The sequence below is a fragment of the Oncorhynchus masou genome, chromosome 18 (genome assembly GCF_036934945.1).
Source record: "Oncorhynchus masou masou isolate Uvic2021 chromosome 18, UVic_Omas_1.1, whole genome shotgun sequence".
NCBI lineage: Eukaryota > Metazoa > Chordata > Actinopteri > Salmoniformes > Salmonidae > Oncorhynchus > Oncorhynchus masou.
In genome coordinates, this window is record NC_088229.1 from 21,238,090 (window position 1) to 21,260,298 (window position 22,209).

General features: G+C 41.0%; 1 protein-coding gene across 2 annotated transcripts; it reads left to right on the forward strand.

The window, feature by feature from the left end:
* Window positions 1-1,266: 1,266 nt before the first annotated feature.
* On the forward strand, window positions 1,267-19,454 carry LOC135504191 (ras-related protein Rap-1A-like). Of its 2 annotated transcripts, XM_064922540.1 has the most exons (10): window positions 1,267-1,378; window positions 6,859-7,017; window positions 10,623-10,705; window positions 12,387-12,475; window positions 12,599-12,667; window positions 12,752-12,808; window positions 13,277-13,417; window positions 17,272-17,415; window positions 17,603-17,721; window positions 18,702-19,454. In XM_064922540.1, exons 4-9 carry the CDS (start codon window positions 12,419-12,421, stop codon window positions 17,690-17,692), a joined length of 558 nt encoding a protein of 185 aa, XP_064778612.1. In that variant the 5' UTR covers window positions 1,267-1,378; window positions 6,859-7,017; window positions 10,623-10,705; window positions 12,387-12,418; the 3' UTR covers window positions 17,693-17,721; window positions 18,702-19,454. The 2 variants fall into 2 exon arrangements, with proteins under 2 accessions (XP_064778612.1, XP_064778611.1); XM_064922539.1 differs by lacking the exon at window positions 6,859-7,017.
* The last annotated feature ends 2,755 nt before the right edge of the window (window positions 19,455-22,209 follow it).

Sequence of the window (22,209 nt, forward strand, 5' to 3'; positions counted from 1 at the left end):
AACACCATCCTATCCGTGAAACACGGGGGTGGCAGCATCATGTTGTGGGGAGCTTTGCTGCAGGGGGGACTGGTGCACTTTACAGAATAGATGACTTCATGAGGAAGCTAAATTATGTGGATATATTGAAGCAACATCTCAAGACATCAGTCAGGAAGTTAAAGCTTGGTCGCAAATGGGTTTTCCAAATGGACAATGACCCCAAAGCATACTTCCAAAGTTGTGGCAAAATGGCTTAAGGACAACAAAGTCAAGGTATTGGAGGGGCCATCACAAAGCGCTGACCTCAATCCTTTAGAAAATTTGTGGGCAGAACTGAAAAAGTGTCTGCAAGCAAGGAGGCCTACAACCCTGACTCAGTTACACCAGCTCTGTCAGGAGGAATGAGAACAAAATTCACCCAGTTTATTGTGGGAAGCTTGTGGAAGGCTACCTGAAATGTTTGGCCCAAGTTGAACCATTTAAAGGCAATGCTACCAAATGCTAATTGAGTGTATGTAAACTTCTGACCCACTGGGATGTGATGAAAGTTGAAATAAATATTTCTCTCTACGATTATTCGGACATTTCACATTCTTAAAATGAAGTGGTGATCCTAACTGTCCTAAGGCAATGCATTTTGACTAGGAATAAATGTCAGGAATTGTAAAATACTGAGTTTAAATGTAATTTGCTAAGGTGTATGTAAACTTCCGACTTCAACTGTAGGTAGGAAAATAATACAATGTATTCCCTTTTGAGATTTAATTTTAAGGTAGAAAAATGTGAAGACCGTGAGAGTTCAGGTGGGCCTAGTGCGCTTCAACAAACAAAGGAAAGGAGGGGTGCTGTGAAAGGGCTGTGTACTAGGGACTGAATGTCTGTTTGAACAAGTAGAGATTGTTTATTTGTGAGAACTCCAGTGGGAAAGTATGCTATCTAATTGCACGCTACAGCATTCTGCTTGCCCACTTTATCCAAACACATTTCGTATGGCAGTAGGCCTACTTGATAACTATAGGCTATTTATTTCTTTGTTGTATAGTTTTTGTCACAGTCCTCAGTTTATATTGTGGAGACCATGGCAACAAACTTGTAATCTCTTATTTAATATTATGTGCACTCAGTGTGTGCATGGTCGCCAAAATAATCAGATGACCCATATGGTTTTATGCCTGGACTACAACATTGTGAATACCCAGGTCGCCTTGAAACTACAGTAGTGTGCACCGTCCGTTGCCATTTATGGTTTGAGAGGTTAGCTAGGGAGTGACGTTTGTTAGGGAGTGACGTTTGCAGTGCCGAACGAGGTTCATTGAAGTCTTGGTTGAAGTATATTTTCGACCTAGATTCATCGAAGTCAGCAACTCCTGTGAGGCGGCGGGGAGACCAAAACACGGTGAGTAACGATTATATCTGGCCATAACAACCGTTTTGGTCTAATCAATACGCCAATATAGATCGGTGAAAATGTTAGAAATGTGTCAGATGGCAAAGTAGGACAGCTAACTATGGTAGTTGCTCGCGAGTTACAGCAAAAGTCTAGGCCGGATGGAAGGGAGGCTAACGTTAGCGAGCTAAAGCAGCTAGTTACAACAGCTAGCATAACAAGCAGAAGGGAGTTGGCTGTAGCTAATTCGTCTTAGTTTACTAGCTATTTGGCAATTGATGGACATACCATTTAACAAGTTAGCCACTACATGGTTGGCTCACCCAGATCGTGGACTGTTAGCTAGCTGTAACTTTAAATCGGTCCAGGGTGGCAAACGTAGGGGTTAGCTTAGCTAAATAGCTAGGAAGGCAACTTCGACAGCTAACTAAATAGTAACTTGGCTGGCTAAGTTAGATACAGATTGTTACACCAGATAATGCGATTTAACCAACGATTTTTGGTATCCAATACTGGGAGTTACAGGTTAGGTACTGTTTGGTGTGATACATAGAATTTCCTACCAAGTAAAGGAATAATCCACCCCAGAAATACAATCAATTTGATGAAAGCCTATGTTCAGTGGGTAAAAACATTATCTCCATGATTTAACTTGTAAGTGGTCTGTTTGAAATCTTGTAGGAACTTGTCATATATATTCTTAACAAAAATATAAACACATGTAAAGTGTTTGATCCATGTTTTTTGAGCTGAAATAAAATATCCCAGAAATGTTTCACATGCACAAAAAGCTTTCTCTCAAATGTTGTGCCCAAATTTGTTAGTGAGCATTTCTCCTTTTCCAAGATAATCCATCCATCCATCTGACAGGTGTGGCATATCAAACAGCATGATCATTACACAGTTGCACCTTGTGCTGGGGACAATAAAAGGCCACTCTAAAATGTGCAGTTTTGTCACACAACACAATTCCAATGATGTCTCAAGTTGAGGGAGCGTGCAATTGGAATGCTGATTGCAGGAATGTCCACCAGAGCTCTTGCCATAAGCCGCCTCCAACGTCGTTTTAGATAATTTGGCAGTACGACCAACCGGCCTCACAACTGCAGACCCAGTGTAAGCAAGCCAGCCCAGGACCTCCACATCAGGCTTCTTCACCTGCGGGATCATCTTGAGGCCAGCCGGACAGCTGATTAAACTGAGGAGTATTTCTGCCTGTCATAAAGCCCTTTTTGTAGGGAAAACTAATTCTGATTGGCAGGGCCTGGCTCTCCATTGGGTGGGCCCCTGCCCAATCATGTGAAATCCATAGAATAGGACATAATGAATTATTTCAATTAACCGATTTCCTTCTATAAACTGTGACTCAGTAAAATTGTTGGTTTTATATTTTATTCAAAATACATGGTTCTCAATATCCTCCTTAACTGTAGTTAATGGTGAGAAGGTGAAAAAAAAAACAGGAACAATTTGTGCTCTTTATGAAACACCATTTTCCACCACCACGCAAAAGTGGCTAATGCCTAGGAATGCTAGTCCTGGATATTGCGTTCAGCCAATCAGGTTGCAGCAGTCTGTTTACCCCTGGCTGAATGCAAGGCGCAACATCAGTAACATTAGCCACTAGCATGGCAGTGGAAAATTGTTTCAAAAAGAAAGTATGCATATTTTCCTATTTCCTCTCATTCTCGCCATTAAATCTACTTAAGGACGAAATTGACGCCATAGCAGCCTGAATGGAGAATTTTTTTTTTTAGGTACAAACCATCAATATTACTATCTGCCGGCCTTGAGGCTAGTTCTCGTCACTGGAGATGGGGGATAACACACTATCACATTTTAATAACGCTTTTTAAACAATTACCTGCTTTTCAGATCACCAAATCAGCTAATAAATGGTATTGGCATACTTGTCTAGAACACATCCATCCACCTATATCGTCATGACAATGTATATATTTCGCTTCGATGTGCTCAATCTAAACAGTGTGTATCTGTGGGAACGGGCCGTTGTTGCCATAACAACGTACTCTTGCACTCTGGGTGAGAGACTCCTAAATTGATAGTGCAGTTTGTTTAGGCGATTTTACAGCTAGCAAGCTACTTCATATGCGGATATTAACTGGTATTATTGTGTGTAGTTAAGTTTGCTACTTAGCTAGCCAGCCAGCCCAGAGAGCATTGCATTGTGGATTTAGTAGTTGACTTGAGCTGCAACAGATTTCCACAATTTTCACATGCTGCTACTAAACTTAACATTTGTTCACAAAAATACGTAAAATTTTGCGCTATACTTGCAACACAGCATTCCTAAATTAGCTCACAGTGTCCGCTGTGTGGATCGAGCCGTCAAGCAGTCATTTGAAAGAGTAACACAATTTCACCGAGACAACTCAAATGAGAAATCCATTAAAACCAAGATAATGGAATTTATTGTCCTTTGCAATCAACCGTTCTCTGTCGTGGGTGATGTTGGCTTTCGCCGACAATTCAAGCACCGGTTAACACTACCAAGTGCGCTATTTTCCGATGTTGCCCTAACGGAGTTGCACAGTAATAGCGTCAATGCTATTAGCTTCACGACACATATACTATGGAACTCCGTTTGGGTCTTTGCGTGTCTCAAAAATTATACAGTAGCCATGTCAAAGCTGAACAAAAAAGTTAGCAAACACCAGCCACGAATTATGTTTACAATACCGCGTTGGTAATAACGCATCATTTGTTCGACCGTAACTTCTGGGTTAACTAGTTTTAGCTTGTTACCTAGTACCAATACAACCAGCCTGAAATCAATGACCAATAAAAAAAATGCAGTCATTTTCATCATTCTTAGCAATGATTTAGGAATCATTGTGAGAAAGTATTAGCTTGTTTGCCACGTGTTGTTCGCCTATTGAACTTGAACTTCAGTTCATAAAAATAAATAGCTCGCCAGCTAACCCTGTTGGCCAAAGCTAATGTTATAAGCAGCCAGCTAGCTTCATCTGGCTAGTGAGGCTCGACCGGACCGGGTTATGTGTTATGAAGCAAGCCACAATAAGGATTAGGCACAATAGCGGAATTTGCGGTTTGCCTTCAAAATAAAAGTATGTCATTGACAGTGATGCAAATGAATACGAATAGAATTATGCCAGACTTTTATCCTTATTGTAGCTAGCTTCACATAGATGGGTCCAACCACCATTAATCAAATAAGTGTTATTTTAGATTACACCTCGCTATATAGTTAGCTAGCTAACTATATAGCTACTGAAACAGATTGTTCTTCCCCAAAAACATAGCAAAACGACATTGTTTAAATCCATGAGCTCGCTAGCTTTTTTTTATGACCAGCACTGTAGCACTTTACGAGCATCATAGCATACGTATTGGCGAATCGTTGTGACGTATGGAATACGAGTGATAGCGTAATCAATGTGCAATAACTATGTAAAGAAATGTATGAACGCGTTAAATTATTATGTAACGTGCAGTCATATTCAGGTCCTGATTGGTCAACAAGCTTATTTGACACGCTAAATAGTATATTTTTTTGACACGCAAAGACTCAGACGGTGTTCCATAGAAATCCTGGTTGAGAATGGAACAAATTAACAACAAAACAGCACAGCAAGTAAGTGAAATAAATAGGTTTTGATGATGTTTTACTGGTAATGGGGACATACGTAAATGCGAACAAAATAACTTTATGGTCTGTGTGAGTGTGTGTGTGTGTGTGTGTGTATAACCGTTTATTTAACTAGGCAAGTCAGTTAAGAACAAATACTTATTTACAATGACCGGCCTACCCCGGCCAAACAAGGACAACGCTGGGCTGATTGTGCACCGCCCTATGGGACTCCCAATCACTGCCGGATATGATATAGCCTGGATTTGAACCAGTGACTGTAGTGACACCTCTTGCACTGAGATGCAGTGGCTTAGACCGCTGCGCCCGTGTAACTATTTAACTGTACTAGAATGCTTAAGGTTGCAACATTTTTTTTTATCGGTATCAGGGTTTTTTGCAAGGAAAATATTGGATATCAGTATCGGCCAAAAATGTCATATCTGTGCATCACTAGTAAATCAGTCAATTGAAATGAATTCATTAGGCTCTAATCTATGGCTTTCACATGGCTGGGAATACAGATCTGTTAGTCACAGAGACCTTTAGAAAAAAAGATAGGGGTGTGGATCAGAAAACCAGTCAATATCTGGTGTGACCACCATATTCTTCATGCAGCACGACACATCTCCTTCGCATAGAGTTGATCAGGCTGATTTTGGCCTGTGGAATGTTGTCCCACTCCTCTTTAATGGCTGTGTGAAGTTGCTGGATATTGGCGGGAACTGGACCGCGCAGTCGTACATGTCGATCCAGAGCATCCCAAACCTGCTCAATGGGTGACCTGTCTGGTTAGAACTGGGACATTTTCAGCTCCCAGGAATTGTTCAGATCATGGGGCTGTGCATTGTCGTGCTGAAACATGAGGTGATAGTGGCGGATGAATGTGTATGATAATGAGCCTCAGGATCTAGTCACGGTATCTCTGTGCATTCAAACTGACACTGATAAAATGCAATTGTGTTCGTCGCCCATAGCTTATGCCTGCCCATACCATAACCCAAACGCCACCATGGGGTACTCTGTTCACAACATTGACATCAGCAAACCGCTCGCCAACACATACTGTTTTCTGCCCACTACAGTTGAAACTGGGATTAATCTGTGACGAGCAGACTTCTCCAGCATGCCAGTGGCCATCGACGGTTAGCATTTGCCCACTGAAGTCTGTTATGATGCTGAACTGCAGTCAGGTCAAGAACCTGGTGAGGATGACAAGCACGCAGATGAGCTTCCCTGAGACGTTTGGCAGTTTGTGCAGAAATTCTTTGGTTGTGTAAACCCACCGTTTTATCAGCTGTCTGGGTGGCTGGTGTCAAACCATTCCGCAGGTGAAGAAGCCGGATTTTGAGGTCCTGGGCTGGCATGGTTAACTGTGGTCTGCGGTTGTGAGTCCGGTTCAACGTACTGCCAGATTCTCTAAAATGACAGAGGTGGGTTATGGTAGAGAAATTAACATTCAGTTATTTTGCAACCACTCTGGTGGACATTCCTGCAGTCAGCATGCCAATTGTGCACTCCCTCAACTTGAGAAGTGTCACATTTTTTTATGGCAACTGCACATTTGAGTGGCCTTTTATTGTCCCCAGCACAATGTGCAGCTGTACAATGATTATGTTGTTTAATCAGCTTCTTGATATGGCACATCTGTCAGGTGGATGGATTATTTTAGCAAAGGAGAAATACTCGCTAACAGGGATGTGAAAAAATTGAGAAATACATTTTTTACATATGGAACATTTCTGTGATATTTTATTTCAACTCATGAAACGTGACTTTTTTATATTTTTGTTCAGTATACAATAATTGTTTTGCAACATGAAAGTAATCCAACAATGTGTATGCCGCCATCTTGTCTATTTCAAATCTTCTCTCATAGGTTATGATCAAACGTAGCAGGCATAGAAGGATCCCTGAGCGGAGTCCCTACTTCTGTTTTTTTATGGGAAACTGAAGTTGGGTTGAAAATACTGTATCCCTGAAAACCAGAAACATCCGCTTTCTTCCGATTCCGTGGAGAGTGCATTGATCGAGACAGGTGAGTGTCATCATGACATGCTGCACTTTGGGGTGGAACCACCTGTCTCAATCAATGAGGGGGGAAAAAATTCAATGGAGAAGATGGCGACGTACACATTGTTTGATTACTTAATGGAGCAAAACATTTCTTTGTTTTAGTAACAAAGCCTTTTTTAAATTTAAATGCACCACCTGCAACTGGACACTGACATTTTAGAAGATGCATCTTTGGCAGAATCGAGAACAAAGCTCGTATCGCCAAGTAAAGGTTGGTAAAAATGTTGGGCTCCACCAAACAGTACCTAACCTGTAACTCCCACTAATGGATAGGGCTGTTACGGTGACCGTATTACCGCCACACCGGTGGTCACGGGTAATGATGACAATCAAATTCCACGTGTCCGTTTAGTCAAGGTAATTAGGCTTCTCCAACTCTGATGCTGCTGATGGTCATTAGTAGCCTACCAAACTTGCTAACTGCCTGGTACTCAGCACTCTATTGTCCCTGTTTACACAACTGCATGATAATGGTCCATTCTAAATCCAAACAAATTTCACACATATTATTAATATATGTAAAGATGAGATTAAGTCAAGAATAGTCTGATGGGTGACAATATTAGCCTTTCACTTGTGAATGATGGCTAGGTTAAGGCAAGAAATAGCGCATGCCTTTTTTTGTGTTTTTTGTGACTTTAAAAATAATCATAGTCGCACACCTCATGGAGCCTAGCCCATAGGCTTATATGTTTTGTTAAGGTTTGTATCACAACTAAAGTTGCCAAATAACTTCTTAAAATGTAGCACATAATCTGCTTTACAACGGGTGTAGACCCTAACTGGCATACATGCGCAGTGCCTGAGTTTCAAGTTTGGAGAAGATCATTTTCACCATATAAATGTACCTTTATAATAAAAGCACTACATGCATAATTGCAATTGCGGTCACTTTTGCTGATGGTGTGTTCATGCTAATGGAACATTTTTTGCTTATAGCCCACTGCTATGTGCACATTGCTGCACTCTTAATGTGAAGAAATAGCCTAATAGTTTATCAACGTTTTAAGCTAGACCGTTCTGATTAGTTGCGTCAGGCTCATTGCATTAAAACAGTTTTGATGCTAGTGGTCTGTTTGGAATATTTCTTTCTCGAATAGGTCAGCTTTTGAACTATGGGGGATAGTAGATTGACTTAGGCTTTTGCTGTATTTTAGGCCTACTCATATTGTTGGCTGACCAAGTAAATATGGACCGTTATTACATCGACTAACCTGTACCCCGCATATTGACTCGGTACCAGTTCCCCCTGTATATAGCCTCGTTATTGTTATTTTATCATTTTTTACTTTAGTTTATTTGGTAAATATTTTCTTCATTCTTTCTTGAACTGCACTGTTGGTTAAGGGCTTGTAAATAAGCATTTCATGACACTTGTTGTAATCGGCGCTTGTGACAAAGTTTGATTTGATTTTGGATAAGGACGCACGCGGTTGCGTCCCCGATGTCGGTCTTCATTTATAGCCTTAGATAAAGATCTGATCACGTGAAGAAGAGCCATGTGAGTGAGAGGTGCTTTGCCACGCAGCCCAAAGAAGGGAATTATAATTTATTATATTTAGCCCAAGGGCACAATGGCCACTGGCCGCAAAAGGCATGGATTCTCTTAGGGGGCATTATGGCCACACAAAGGGGGTGCAACCAGGAAATTTGAGGCTTTATCACGTGCTTGTCAAATTGTAAATGAGAGACTGATGAAATGTGTACAGCCTGTGCAAAAAAAACAAAGCTGAGCTCCTGCCTTTTCATGCGACTTTATTCAAATCAATAGTCGCATCATGCAGTGATAGACTGTATTGAAAATCAAAACATATAACCTAGCATTTGTATCACAACTAAAGTTACATAACTCTAAATTAAGCATATAGGAGTACCTGTTTCTTTGTTAACCGCTCAACACAGAATAGCTGCATGTGCGCACTCCCAGAAATCATTCGAAGAAAATATCCTTTTTATTTTATTCAGTTGTTCAATTCTATTCTTCGTACTATAAAATAATGCCATGGAATTCGAATCAAATCTTGTCTGCTAAATTAACTAGTGTAGACCACAGCCTTATTGTATAGCCAGATCATAGCCTAACATAAGGACAACTTAAGCTCAGTGACTTTCAACGTGGCACCGTCATAGGATGCCACCTTTCCAACAAGTCAGTTTGTCAAATTTCTGCCTGCTAGAGCTGCCCTGGTTAACTGTATGTGCTGTTATTGGCAAGTGGAAAGATCACCATGCGCAATGCCAACCGTCGGCTGGAATGGTGTGAAGCTCGCCGCCATTTGACTCTGGAGCAGTGGAAACGTGTTCTCTGGAGTGATGATTCACCCTCTGGTAGTCCAACGGACAAATCTGGGAGAACGCTCGCTGCCACAATGCCTAGTGCTAACTGTAAAGTTTGGCGGAGGAGGAATAATGGCCTGTGGCTGTTTTTCATGGTTTGGGCTAGGCCTCTTAGTTCCAGTGAAGGGGAATTTCAATGCTACAGCATACAATGGCATTATAGATGATTCTGTGCTTCCAACTTTATGGCAACAGTTTGGGGAAGGCCCTTTCCTGTTTCAGCATGACCATGCCCCTGTGCACAAAGCGAGGTCCATACAGAAATGGTTTGAAGAGATTGGTCTGGAAGAACTTGACTGGCCTGCACCGAGCGCTGACCTCAACCCCATTGAACACCTTTGGGGTGAATTGAAATGCTGACTGTGAGCCAGGCCCGACATCAGTGCCCGACCTCCCTAATGCTCTTGGCTGAATGGAAGAAAGTCCCTGCAGCAATGTTCCAACATCTAGTGGAAAGCCTTCCCAGAAGAGTGGAAGCCGTTATAGCAGCAAAGGAAGGGATAAACACCATATTAATGCCCATGATTTTGGAATGAGATGTGTCCACATACTTTCTGGCAAAGTACTGTATGTAAATAGCAAGGGTGGCTAGTGTTGTCTTTTGAGAATTATGATTTGATGCATGACATGCCATTCAGGAGAACACCCATGTGCAATAAAAGCAAATAATTAACCACATTCCCATCAGGTGCCCCTTTGTATGCAGTTAAGATTGTCGAAAAGATGTTATCCATAGATAAAATAATTGTCTCTCAATTTAGAGAACTCTAACATGTTTAAAGTGGCAAATGTTTTATAATCTGCCAGAAACTCTCTCACTCAGAAGTCTGAAAGAAGACAGGAATGATTTGGCTGTCTGACTGATAAGCAAAGTCAGCTTTTATGCAGTAAATTGCAGCTCAATTTTGTACAGAAATCTGAGTAAACACAGATAACCTTATGTTGCCCTTTCATTGGCACATTCTGCATGGGTTTCTTTTGTAGTCCTAACAATGGTCTGGTTTTCTTATCATGTAGGCCTTTTTCAAGTTAAGTGAGGATTTTGAGACCATATTGATGGTGATGAGGAATGTACGCCTACCGTTTGACAAAATGTTTCCCACTCCCTCAAAGTGCATGCCTAAGATTATTTTGTTTTAAAGTGAACTGCAACTTCTATATTTCTTCTGTATTTTCCTATCTTTGTGGGGATTCCCTGGCATAACCTAAATCATTTGGCTCCCACCACAGCCTCCACACCTGTGTGTCCTGGGAACTGCTAGCCTTCCCTCACCAGATGAAGTGGGGAGTTGTCGTTTCCAGCCTTGTACACGGTAGGTTATGTCCTTAAAGTGGGTGTTTTTGCTGGAAAATGTGTTTGTGCAGATACTATGCTATTAGGATATATGCTGCTTGGGAATGATCAACTCGCATAGCGTTAGTAAAAAGAACAACAAAAAGTTGTCTAGCTACAGGTTTTCAGTCCAGTTAACCGCTGTCTACTGTGTTAACTGGATCTGAACCCTCAATGACTTGCAAGATTTCAAGAGGCTAGTGTTCTCACTGCCAGTGGGCATGGTGGATGTGCCAACGTCCTGTCAACATGGAAACACTCTCCATATCAGCTGTGCTTTGCAGGAATTCTAAGATTGGGATTGACCATGTGAAGTTCTACAAGCATTTATTTGCTTAAGTGCTACTCCAGATGTGTTATCTCTAATCTGAAAGAGGCTACTAAAGGCTGTGGCCACGTCAGATAGAAATGAAATGCCATTTTGAAGTGTTTTTGGCTGGCACTTTGTTAAGCGTTCTTACTGAGTCTGTGGGTTCTAAGTGTGCTTCTAGATTGTAGCTGATATCGGAATCAAACACACGCTGCCTTTCTTGGTCTGGTCATTATTTTACATCAGTGGTCATTCTCTTACTCTAACCTGTTCTGTTTTCTATATGCACAACATTTTCACAGGGGGGGTGTATTGCAATGGCCTGAGGATTGAATGGACCTTTGTAATATCCCTCATACTGCCCATCTGTCCATTGTAGGCTTGTGGTGCTGCTGTCCTTTGCAATTTGTTAGATTTGCGTCGTGGGTTAGGATTGTTTCTCTGCACATAAAACCAACATTTTCTCATGGAGTAGCTTTTGCCATGGCTTGGTGGTTATCCCTATTTGACATAAGACATGTTGATTTATTGGTGGAAAAGATGCACGTTAAACACGTTGTTTCCAATATGATCCCCAATGGAATAAGCACAATGCAGACAAAACCAAAATAAGTTTTGTGGGGATAATATTCTGGGGGGTTAAGTGTCTCTCTTGGCAGGTGCCTCACATTTACATGGCTGGCACCAAGAATATCAAGTCATAAATGCCTGACTGTTTTAAGAGTTTTTTTATAATGTTGTGCTAATTTTACAAGCGCTACTTATCACTGTGCCAAGCTGATGGTGGCGACTCCTCGCCCCACACAGCCTGCTCCTAAGCATGCTAATGAGATTAAGCTATTTGTGGTACTGCGGCTATTACCCACCAACTCCATAGAGACTGAGCTGTGTGACAATTAGCATCAGCTCACTGTCACTTACTCAAGTGTTAAAGATGTAGTGCATAATCCTGAGGGTGGAACAAATCTCTGAGTTATTTTTGCTCTTGTCTATTTGTTTCCTTCTTTTGAAAAGGGAACATGGCCTCGTCATGTCAGCTGATGTCCTTGGGTAGTGGGTAGGATGGAGGGATTATTTTTTTGGCAGAGGGAGAGGAGTTTCAGTTCCTGAATATGTGTTGTCAAAGGGATACCACAAGCAGACCGTTATGTTCCGGCTGAGCTATGTATGAGTAGTTAGATAATGGGCAAGCTGAGGGGAATGAACAACTGCCAGATGTTACTTCTAGATCTGATGAAAGCTGAAAGACATTATTGGGTTCTCATCTGTGGCTGGCAATGTGTTTAATTTATATAAATAGTGACGTAAGTAGGCCTAACCAATGCTCTCTCTCTTGTCTCTCCTCTTGCAGACCTTTCTGCTGTCTAGTAAAGTAACCCCACCATGCGTGAATACAAGCTAGTGGTGTTAGGCTCCGGAGGTGTCGGCAAATCTGCACTGGTGAGTAGTGCCTAGCCTAGGTTTCTATTAAGGCATTCTGGGCGTAAGTGATTTGAGTGGGCATTTGCTTTTGAGAATTGATATCACTATTATGTTCTTCTTTCCTTGCTTATTCTCTTCCAGACAGTCCAATTTGTACAAGGTATTTTTGTGGAAAAATATGACCCCACAATAGAAGACTCCTACAGAAAGGTTTGCTGCCCTAAAGTTACTAAGAGCTCCATTGCCACCACTCAAGTGTCAAAATGGTACTAAACTTTACTCCCTCTCCCACAGCAAGTTGAAGTGGACGGGCAGCAATGCATGCTTGAAATCCTTGACACAGCTGGAACAGTAAGTAGAACATGTCCACGTTAGCCGTGGTAACAGATTGTATGACGGCAGTAAACGTTAGCCGTGGTAACAGATTGTATGACGGCAGTAAACGTTAGCTGTGGTAACAGATTGTATGACGGCAGTAAACGTTAGCCGTGGTAACAGATTGTATGACGGCAGTAAACGTTAGCCGTGGTAACAGATTGTATGACGGCAGTAAACGTTAGCCGTGGTAACAGATTGTATGACGGCAGTAAACGTTAGCCGTGGTAACAGATTGTATGACGGCAGTAAACGTTAGCCGTGGTAACAGATTGTATGACGGCAGTAAACGTTAGCCGTGGTAACAGATTGTATGACGGCAGTAAACGTTAGCCGTGGTAACAGATTGTATGACGGCAGTAAACGTTAGCCGTGGTAACAGATTGTATGACGGCAGTAAATATGACCAGTATGTCATGGAGTCTTTCGTCTACTGTTTTACAGGAGCAGTTCACAGCAATGAGGGACCTGTACATGAAGAACGGTCAAGGCTTCGCTCTTGTATACTCCATCACTGCACAGTCCACGTTTAACGACCTACAGGACCTGAGGGAACAGATCCTGAGAGTAAAGGACACTGAGGATGTGAGTATTGTAACTATTCAGGGCTCAGTCACTGTCGTTGACACTGACACGTGACCCAAACCGGCTGCACGCGTGCTCCATTGTGCATAAATGTATATTGTCCCCCCACACCAAACGCGATCACAACACGCAGGTTAAAATATCAAAACAAGCTCTGAACCAATTACATTAATTTGGGGACAGGTCGAAAAGCATTAAACATTTATGGCAATTTAGCTAGCTGGCTTGCACTTGCTAGCTAATTTGTCCTATTTAGCTAGCTTGCTGTTACTAGCTAATTTGTCCTGGGATATAAACATTGAGTTGTTATTTTACCTGAAAGGTCCTCTACTCCGACAATTAATCCACACATAAAACAGTCAACCGAATTGTTTTTAGTCATCTCTCCTCCTTCCAGCCTTTTTCTTCTCTTGACTTTATATTGTGATTGGCAACTTTCATAAATTAGCTGCATTACCGTCTCTGACCTCGTTCGTCTTTCAGTCACCCACGTGGGTATAACCAATGAGGAGATGGCATGTGGGTACCTGCTTCTATAAACCAATGAGGAGATGGGAGAGGCAGGACTTGCAGCGCTATCTGTGTCACAAATAGAACTGATTTCTATTTTAGTCCTTGGCAACGCAGACGCTCGTTGGCGCGCGCGAGCAGTGTGGGTGCAATAATTTAATAATGTAGACTTCTACATTTATTTTGCAACGTGGGTATAACCACGTAATAGAAGTCAGTTCTATTTGTGACGCAGATAGCTCTGCAAGTCCTGCCTCTCCCTTCTCCTTGGTGTAGTCAGCCTGGGAGGATGTGAGTATTGTAGCTATTCAGGGCTCCGTCACTGTCGTTGATGTGCTTCCAACACTTAGGCCTTGTTGTCAATGCATTTATTACAGCTGTTACGATCACTATGATTTGTATGCAGTTATGTTCTAAAGTGCCTTCATAAATTATTCACACGTTTACTTTTTCCACACATTTTGTAGTTACAGCCTGAATTTAAAATGAATTAAATTGGGATTGTGTCACTGGCCTACACACAATACCCCATAATGTCAAAGTGGAATTATGTTTTTAGAAATTTTACAAATTAATGTAAAATCTGAAATGTCTTAAGTCAATAAGTATTCAATCTCTTTGTTATAGAAAAACCTAAACATTAAAATACATTTTGGGAATTTTTTTATTTGCTTAACAAGTCACAAGTTGCATGAATTATGTGTGCAATAAGTGTTTAACATGATTTTTGAATGTCTATCTCATCTCTGTATCCCACACATAATTATGTGTAAGGTGCCTAATTCGAGCAGTGAATTTCAAATGATAGATTCAACCACAAAGACATGGGATGTTTTCCAATGCCTCGCAAAGAAGGGTGCCTATTGGTAGATGGGTACAAGTAAAGAATGCAGACATTGAATATCCCTTTGAGCATGTTGACGTTATTAATTACACTTTGGATGGTGTATCAATTCACCAAGTCACTATAAAGTTACAGGCGTCCTTCCTCACTCAGTTGCCGGAGAGGAAGGAAACTGCTTAGGGATTTCACTGAGGTCAATGGGGACTTTAAAACAGTTAGAGTTTAATGGCTGAGATAGGAGAGAACTGAGGATGGATCAACATTGTAGTTACCCCACAATCAAATCAAAGTTTATTTGTCACGTTCGCCGAATACAATAGGTTGTTGATCTTACAGTGAAAAGCTTACTTACATGCTCTAACCAATAGTGCAAAAAAGGTATTAGGTGAACAATAGGTAAGTAAGAAATAAAAACAACCGTAAAAAGACAGTGAAAAATAACAGTAGCGAGGCTATATACAGTAGCGAGGCTACATACAGATACTGGTTAGTCAGGCTGATTTGAGGTAGTATTTACATGTAGATATGGTTAAAGTGATTATGCATATATGATGAACAGAGAGTAGCAGCAGCATAAAAGAGGGGTTCGGGGGGGGCACACAGTGCAAATAGTCCGGGTAGCCATTTGATTACCTGTTCAGGAGTCTTATGGCTTGGGGGTAAAAACTGTTGAGAAGCCTTTTTGACTTGGCACTCTGGTACCACTTGTCATGCGGTAGTAGAGAGAACAGTCTATGACTGGGGTGGCTGGGGTCTTTGACAATTTTTAGGGCCTTCCTCTGACACCTCCACTGCAAATCTACCATTCCAATGTTTTACTTGCTATATTGTATTTACTTTGCCACCATGGCCTTTTTTTGCCTTTACCTCCCTTATTTCGCCTCATTTGCTCACATCGTATGTAGACTTGTTTATACTGTATTATTGATGGTATGTTTGTTTTAATCCATGTGTAACTCTGTGTCGTTGTATGTGTCGAACTGTTTTGCTTTGTCTTGGCCAGGTCGCAATTGTAAATGAGAACTTGTTCTCAACTTGCCTACCTGGTTAAATAAAGGTGAAATAAATAAATAAAACCTACCCTCTGTAGTGCCTTGCGGTCGGTGGCCGAGCAATTGCCATACCAGGCAGTGATGCAACCAGTCAAGATTCTCTCGATGTTGCAGCTGTAGAACCTTTTGAGGATCTCAGGACCCATGCCAAATCTTTTTAGTTTCCTGAAGGGGAATAGGCTTTGTCTTGTCCTCTTCACGACTGTCTTTGTGTGCTTGGACCATTCTAGTTTGCTTTTGATGTGGACAACAAGGACCTTGAAGCTCTCAACCTGCTCCACTACAGCCCCGTCGATGAGAATGGGGGCATGCTCGGTTCTCCTTTTCCTGTAGTCCACAATCATCTCCTTAGTCTTGCTTATGTTGAGGGATAGGTTGTTATTTTGGCACCACCCGGCCAGGTCTCTGACCTCCCTATATGTTGTCTCATCGCTGTCGGTGATCGGGCCTACCACTGTTGTGTCATCTGCAAACTTAATGATGGTGTTGGAGTCGTGCCTGGCCATGCAGTCGTGGGTGAACAAGGAGTACAGGAGGGGACTGAGCACGTACCACTGGGGGGCTCCAGTGTTGAGGATCAGCGTGGCAGATGTGTTGCTACCTACCCTTGCAGAGGGAGGTGTTTAGTCCCAGAATCCTTAGCTTAGTGACGAGCTTTGAGGGTACTATGGTGTTGAACGCTGAGCTGTAGTCAATGAATAGCATTCTCACATAGGTGTTCCTTTTGTCCAGGTGGGAAAGGGCAGTGTGGAGTGCAACAGAGATTGCATCATCTGTGGATCTGTTCGGGCGGTATGCAAATTGGAGTGGGTCTAGTGTTTCTGGGATAATGGTGTTGATGTGAGCCATTACCAGCCTTTCAAAGCACTGCATGGCTACGGACATGAGTGCTACGGGTCTGTAGTCATTTAGGCAGGTTGCCTTTGTGTTCTTGGGCACAGGGACTATGGTGGTCTGCTTGAAACAACATGTTGGCATTAGACTCAATCAGGGATATGTTAAAAATGTCAGTAAAGACACCTGCCAGTTGGTCAGCACATGCCTGGAGCACACGTCCTGGTAATCCATCTGGCCCCGACGCCTTGTGTATGTTGACCTGTTTAAAGGTCTTACTCACGTCGGCTACGGAGAGCGTGATCACACAGTCGTCCGGAACAGCTAATGCTTTCATGCATGTTTCAGTGTTGCTATCCTAAATGACAGTGAGAAGCAATCCTGTACAGACATTGGGGGAGCATGTCAGAGAAGGTGGTGGCTTTGAGATAGAAATGTCATAGCTGATGTTTGCCAGTTTCAGCCATGCTCTTATTTCTGCCTCATGCAGAGTTTGTAAATGATTGATTCATTGTCACATTATGGAGACTGATATGGCTTATATTTTTTGTTTTGAAAAGAATGAGTAAAAAACTGTCAACATCTTCCCTCTATTTCTCACTATTTTGTATCAGGTCCCCATGATCCTGGTAGGCAACAAGTGTGACCTGGAGGATGAGCGTGTGGTGGGCAAAGAGCAGGGACAGAACCTGGCCAGACAGTGGAACAACTGTGCCTTTCTAGAGTCCTCCGCTAAATCAAAGATCAACGTTAATGAGGTAAGTCCCACTGCTTTCACTTCCAGTCACCTGGACAGAATTAAAGTGTTTTATATCTCTTAGTTGAGAGGAATTGCAACAACAACAAAAAAGTAATTATTGTCAAGTTAACAAGTGTGATTATCTGGAGCCTATGACAGAGTTAGTTAATGCATCTCTAACTACCAGCTCCTTTGCTCCTATTTAGATTTTCTATGACCTGGTCAGACAGATCAATAGGAAAACGCCGATAGAAAAGAAGAAAGCAAAGAAGAAGTCAAATTGCACACTGCTCTAAAGTTCTTATTTGCAGCAGCTCTGAGCCAGGTGAGATCCTGAACCTATATGTATTATGTTTTTTTACTGAGTCTAATTTCATCATAATCCCATGAGTATGTACTTGCATTGATATTTTTGCTTTCTATCAGAATAACCCACGTTCTTCACAGTCACGCATTCCATGTACAATTACTCTCACATGGAGTGTACTCTCCCCTATGTATTCATTTGGACAGTGAAGCTAAAACCTTTTAATATGGCTCTATACTCCAGAATTTCGGATTTGCGGTCAAATGTTTTATTAGGCGACATTAAAGAATGTCACCTGTTTATTTGAGGGTATTTTCATCTGTTTTGCAGTTATGAAATTAATGCACTTTGTTTCTAGTCCCCCCCCATTTGAAAGTGTCATAAGTATTTGGACAAAGTCACTTAGTGTATTACATTTAGTAAAAAGTTTAGTATTTGGGCCCATATTTCTAGCACGCAATGACTACATCAAGCTTGTGACTCATTTTTTGGGGGGGTATGATATTTATGTCTCTAATTTTCTCACTCGTCATTCATGATTATCTGTAATCACGTTAGCAATACAGCCACATTAATGTAGAAGTGTTCAGAAACATTCTTATTTACATTGACTCAAGATGACAATACATTATTTACCATTCATTTCTATTGGGCAAAACAAAATCTGAAACACAACCAAAACAAACTGCAAATGCATCCAACAAGTTTGTAAAGTCACAAGCTTGATTTAGTCATTGCGTGTTAGCAATATGGGACCAAATACTAAACTTTTGACTATATTTAATACACTATAAGTGAATTTCATGACACAAAATGCTAACCTGCAAATTAAAGGTGACATTCTGTATTGTCGCCACATAAAACATTTTCTCAAATCCAAAATACTGGCGTATGGAGCAGAAATTCAAAGTTTTAGCTTCACTGTCCAAATAAATATGTATGGGTGTAAATCAAAGCACCTCTGGACTACCATTCCTCTGTGTCTCTATTACCTGTAGGAAACTGAATTACACAACTGTTGCCCATTTGGAAGGTGCCAGCATTCCAAGACCTTTCAACAACATTTGGAGAAGTTTGACAAAGGCAGACAAGTAATTCTCTTCCTCACCACTCTAATAATGGAGGATTATTCTTCTTGGATACTCTTCTCTGCTTCTTAATGGTTACAGACCTTTTTCTCTTTTTTTATTCTTTTTTTTGTTGTCAATGAGTCAGCCTTGTGATGAAGAGTTTTGCCTTTCCCCTGTTTTGGAAATTACAATTTAAAAGAAGAGACCACCATGTGGATTTGGGGAATTAGGTTGTTTTGATTGCAAATATTGTCAGATCTTTGGCACATTTCAAATGACAAAACTTTTGTAAAATACATCATGGGAAATGTTGGCCTTTTTCATTACCATACCCTTCTGCACTAATTGTGTCTACAGTAATGCATCAATGTCCATATGTTTTCTTTCTCCTACTTTTAAGTACTTTTATTCATCAAATAACATATTTCCTAAGTGACTTTGTTTTATGGGAAGCTGTAAGGCTTTCATATTTCCCATAATATATTCTGATTACTTTTTTGCATAATGAAGCTGTGGAAAATGTATATTTTAGTGAATGGGGGAAATGAAGAGACTTGATTTGTTTGTCTTGAGGCTGAAATATATTGTACTAAAAACCAACTCTAATATTGCTTCTTGTTACCCTGTCACAAAAGATTTTCAAGCTTTTATGAATGATTAAATTTTAGTACATTTTCATTATATTTTGTCAATGCCTTTTTTTATTCCTCTACATAATAGTAATTAAGTCAAAAGGTCAATATGAAATGAACATGCTCTCTCTCAATAGAAAAATACAAGTACAAGTGTGTTACCCAAACTCAGTCCTGGGGATCCCAAGGTGTGCATGTTTTGTTTTTTGCCCTAGCACTTTACAGCTGATTCAAATAATCAACTCATTATTAAGCTTTGATTATTTGAATCAGCCAGCTGTGCAATGCTATGGCAAAAAAACAAAACATGCACATGTTTGGGTCCCCAGGACTGAGTTTGGGAAACACTGGTTTAAACAGGTGTGTGGTGTGAAATGGATTGTTTTTCAGTGTTTGTAGAGTCTGGTCTCGGGACTACAGTGTCTTGGTCTCGGATCCATTCATACACGGTCTTGGACAATGAGGACATGTAATTTATTTTGAGAGCAGACGAGACCAGGGACCTCATTTATAAGTTATAAATGTATGCATGGGTCATTTCTGGAAGACTGCGCACGCACAAATATTGAGATTCATAAACTTGGTGCAAGATCAGACCTGTTATAAAACTGTGTGAATGAGAATTATAACCACCTGAAAACACCCATCATTATGGACACCCATGATTATGGAGCCCCACAATGCAGGTGTCATAATACCCTAGCAGTCAAACCGAAATGGTTGCAATCGTTTTTCCACCATACATTTTTCCCATAGGGGATTTTAGAAACACTTGAAATAAGGGCTGTGTTATGTGATATCTTACCCTGGTGTGATGTTTTGATAACCATGTAAATCTCTCTCAAACAAGGTGACTTTTATCCATATATTCTGAAATGATTCCAAGCACCACCCTCCTTTTGAAGCTTCCAGTCTGTTATTCGAACTCAATCAGCATGACAGAGTGATCTCCAGCCTTGTCCTCGTCAACACTCATACCCGTGTTAACGAGAGAATCATTGACATGATGTCAGCTAGTCCTTTTGTGGCAGGGCTGAAATGCAGTGGAAATTATTTTTGGTGATTCAGTTAATTTGCATGGCAAAGAGGGACTTTGCAATTAATTGCAATTCATCTGATCACTCTTCATAACATTCTGGAGTATATGCAAATTGCCATCAGTTTGTATGAGGCAGCAGACTTTGAAAATTAATATTTGTGTCATCCTCAAAACTTTTGGCCATGACTGTACATAACGCTGTTCCATTAGCAGAGCTTTCTTTTCAGCACCATTGTGTGAATCCTTACCACCGCTACACCTGGCTATCAGGAGAGCCTTGTCTGGCAGCGAAACAGTTATTATGCCTCTTACTGCCTTTTCTAAAAACATGGCTGACTTGCTTAAACAAATGTGGCTTCTACTGACTACCGAGATGTACAAACTATGGCATAAGGGAACGATGAGCAGATAAGATGCAATGAGCAAGCTAAGATGAACGTAGTCAATATAACTATTTGTTCAGCACTTTTAAAATGTACAGCAATAGAATTCAGAACATGGACCATTCTTACAGTATTCTCCCTGTACACCAAGTCAGAACCGTAGGATAAATACAGGGGGCATATAAGCAGACAATGAAAGCTCTTACGATATTTGATTATGACATTTCTCTAAAACAGACTATGGGTTACATGTGCACCACCACCAACTCAGAACAGTAGGCTATGTTATGAGGGGGAAATGGACCAAATCATTAGGGTGAGGCACATGGGCTTCTAGCAGCTTACTACACAACATACACTTAGTATTACTTTCTCAGCTACAGTATACATATCTCCCTGGCATATTACATCATTCATGCAGCAGCATACAATACATTTTTGGACTCACCTTATTGTGCTGTGCTCACTTGAACAAGAACGTGGCGCAACGGACCTTCTAGTGGGCAAACTTTGTCATCAAACTTTGTCATCAAAGTCTGCCGTTCTCTGGATTTATGGTGCTTTCAAGACAACTGGAAACTCAGAAAAAACAAGGTTGAATCATGACGTCAGTGATCTTCATGTCGGAGCTCTAGAAAGAGCCCTGAGTTCCAGACTTGGAATTCCGAGTTGGATGACCGTTTAAAACGAATTTTCCCAGTCTGAGCTCGTTTTTCCCCCAGTCTGAGATTTTCCAGTTCCGAGTTTCCGAGTTGTTTTGAATGCGTAAGTAGTCATGCTGGATTGACAGCATGGCCAATGTATTTGACCTTTTTTGGCCCATGGTGTTGCATGTGAATATTTATGCTTTTAAGCTTGGAAAAGAAACCCTTAAACCCAGACTTGGACCACACATCTTCTCCACTGAATAGCAGGCTAGTGATTGCTTTGCAACGCTTGCAGTTAGCCACTGATTCCTTCCAAACGACTCATTGTTGAATTTGTGATTTCCAACTTGTTGTGTAATGTTTATGTCCAATGCACCGATACATTTTATCTAGAATTTCTCTTCATATGAAAATCATTGACAACGATTTGCCCAAGTAGATTGTCAACTTGATTCATGATGATGACTGCTTGTCTAGCTTGCTAGTTAATATTTTTGAGAGTATGATGTTGACATGAACAGTCCAATCAAAGCTAACGTAGGTATAACGTGATTTGATGATCAGTCCAATCAAAGCTAACGTAGGTATAACGTGATTTGACGTCATTTTATTTGGGACCAATGACCTTGAGTCTTCTTGGATGGGCACTTCTTTATTTTCAATTTAAAGTTTAAAGTTTTCTTATTTTTCAATCAACCAACAAAACACATTCCATGTTCACAGATGTGACAGACT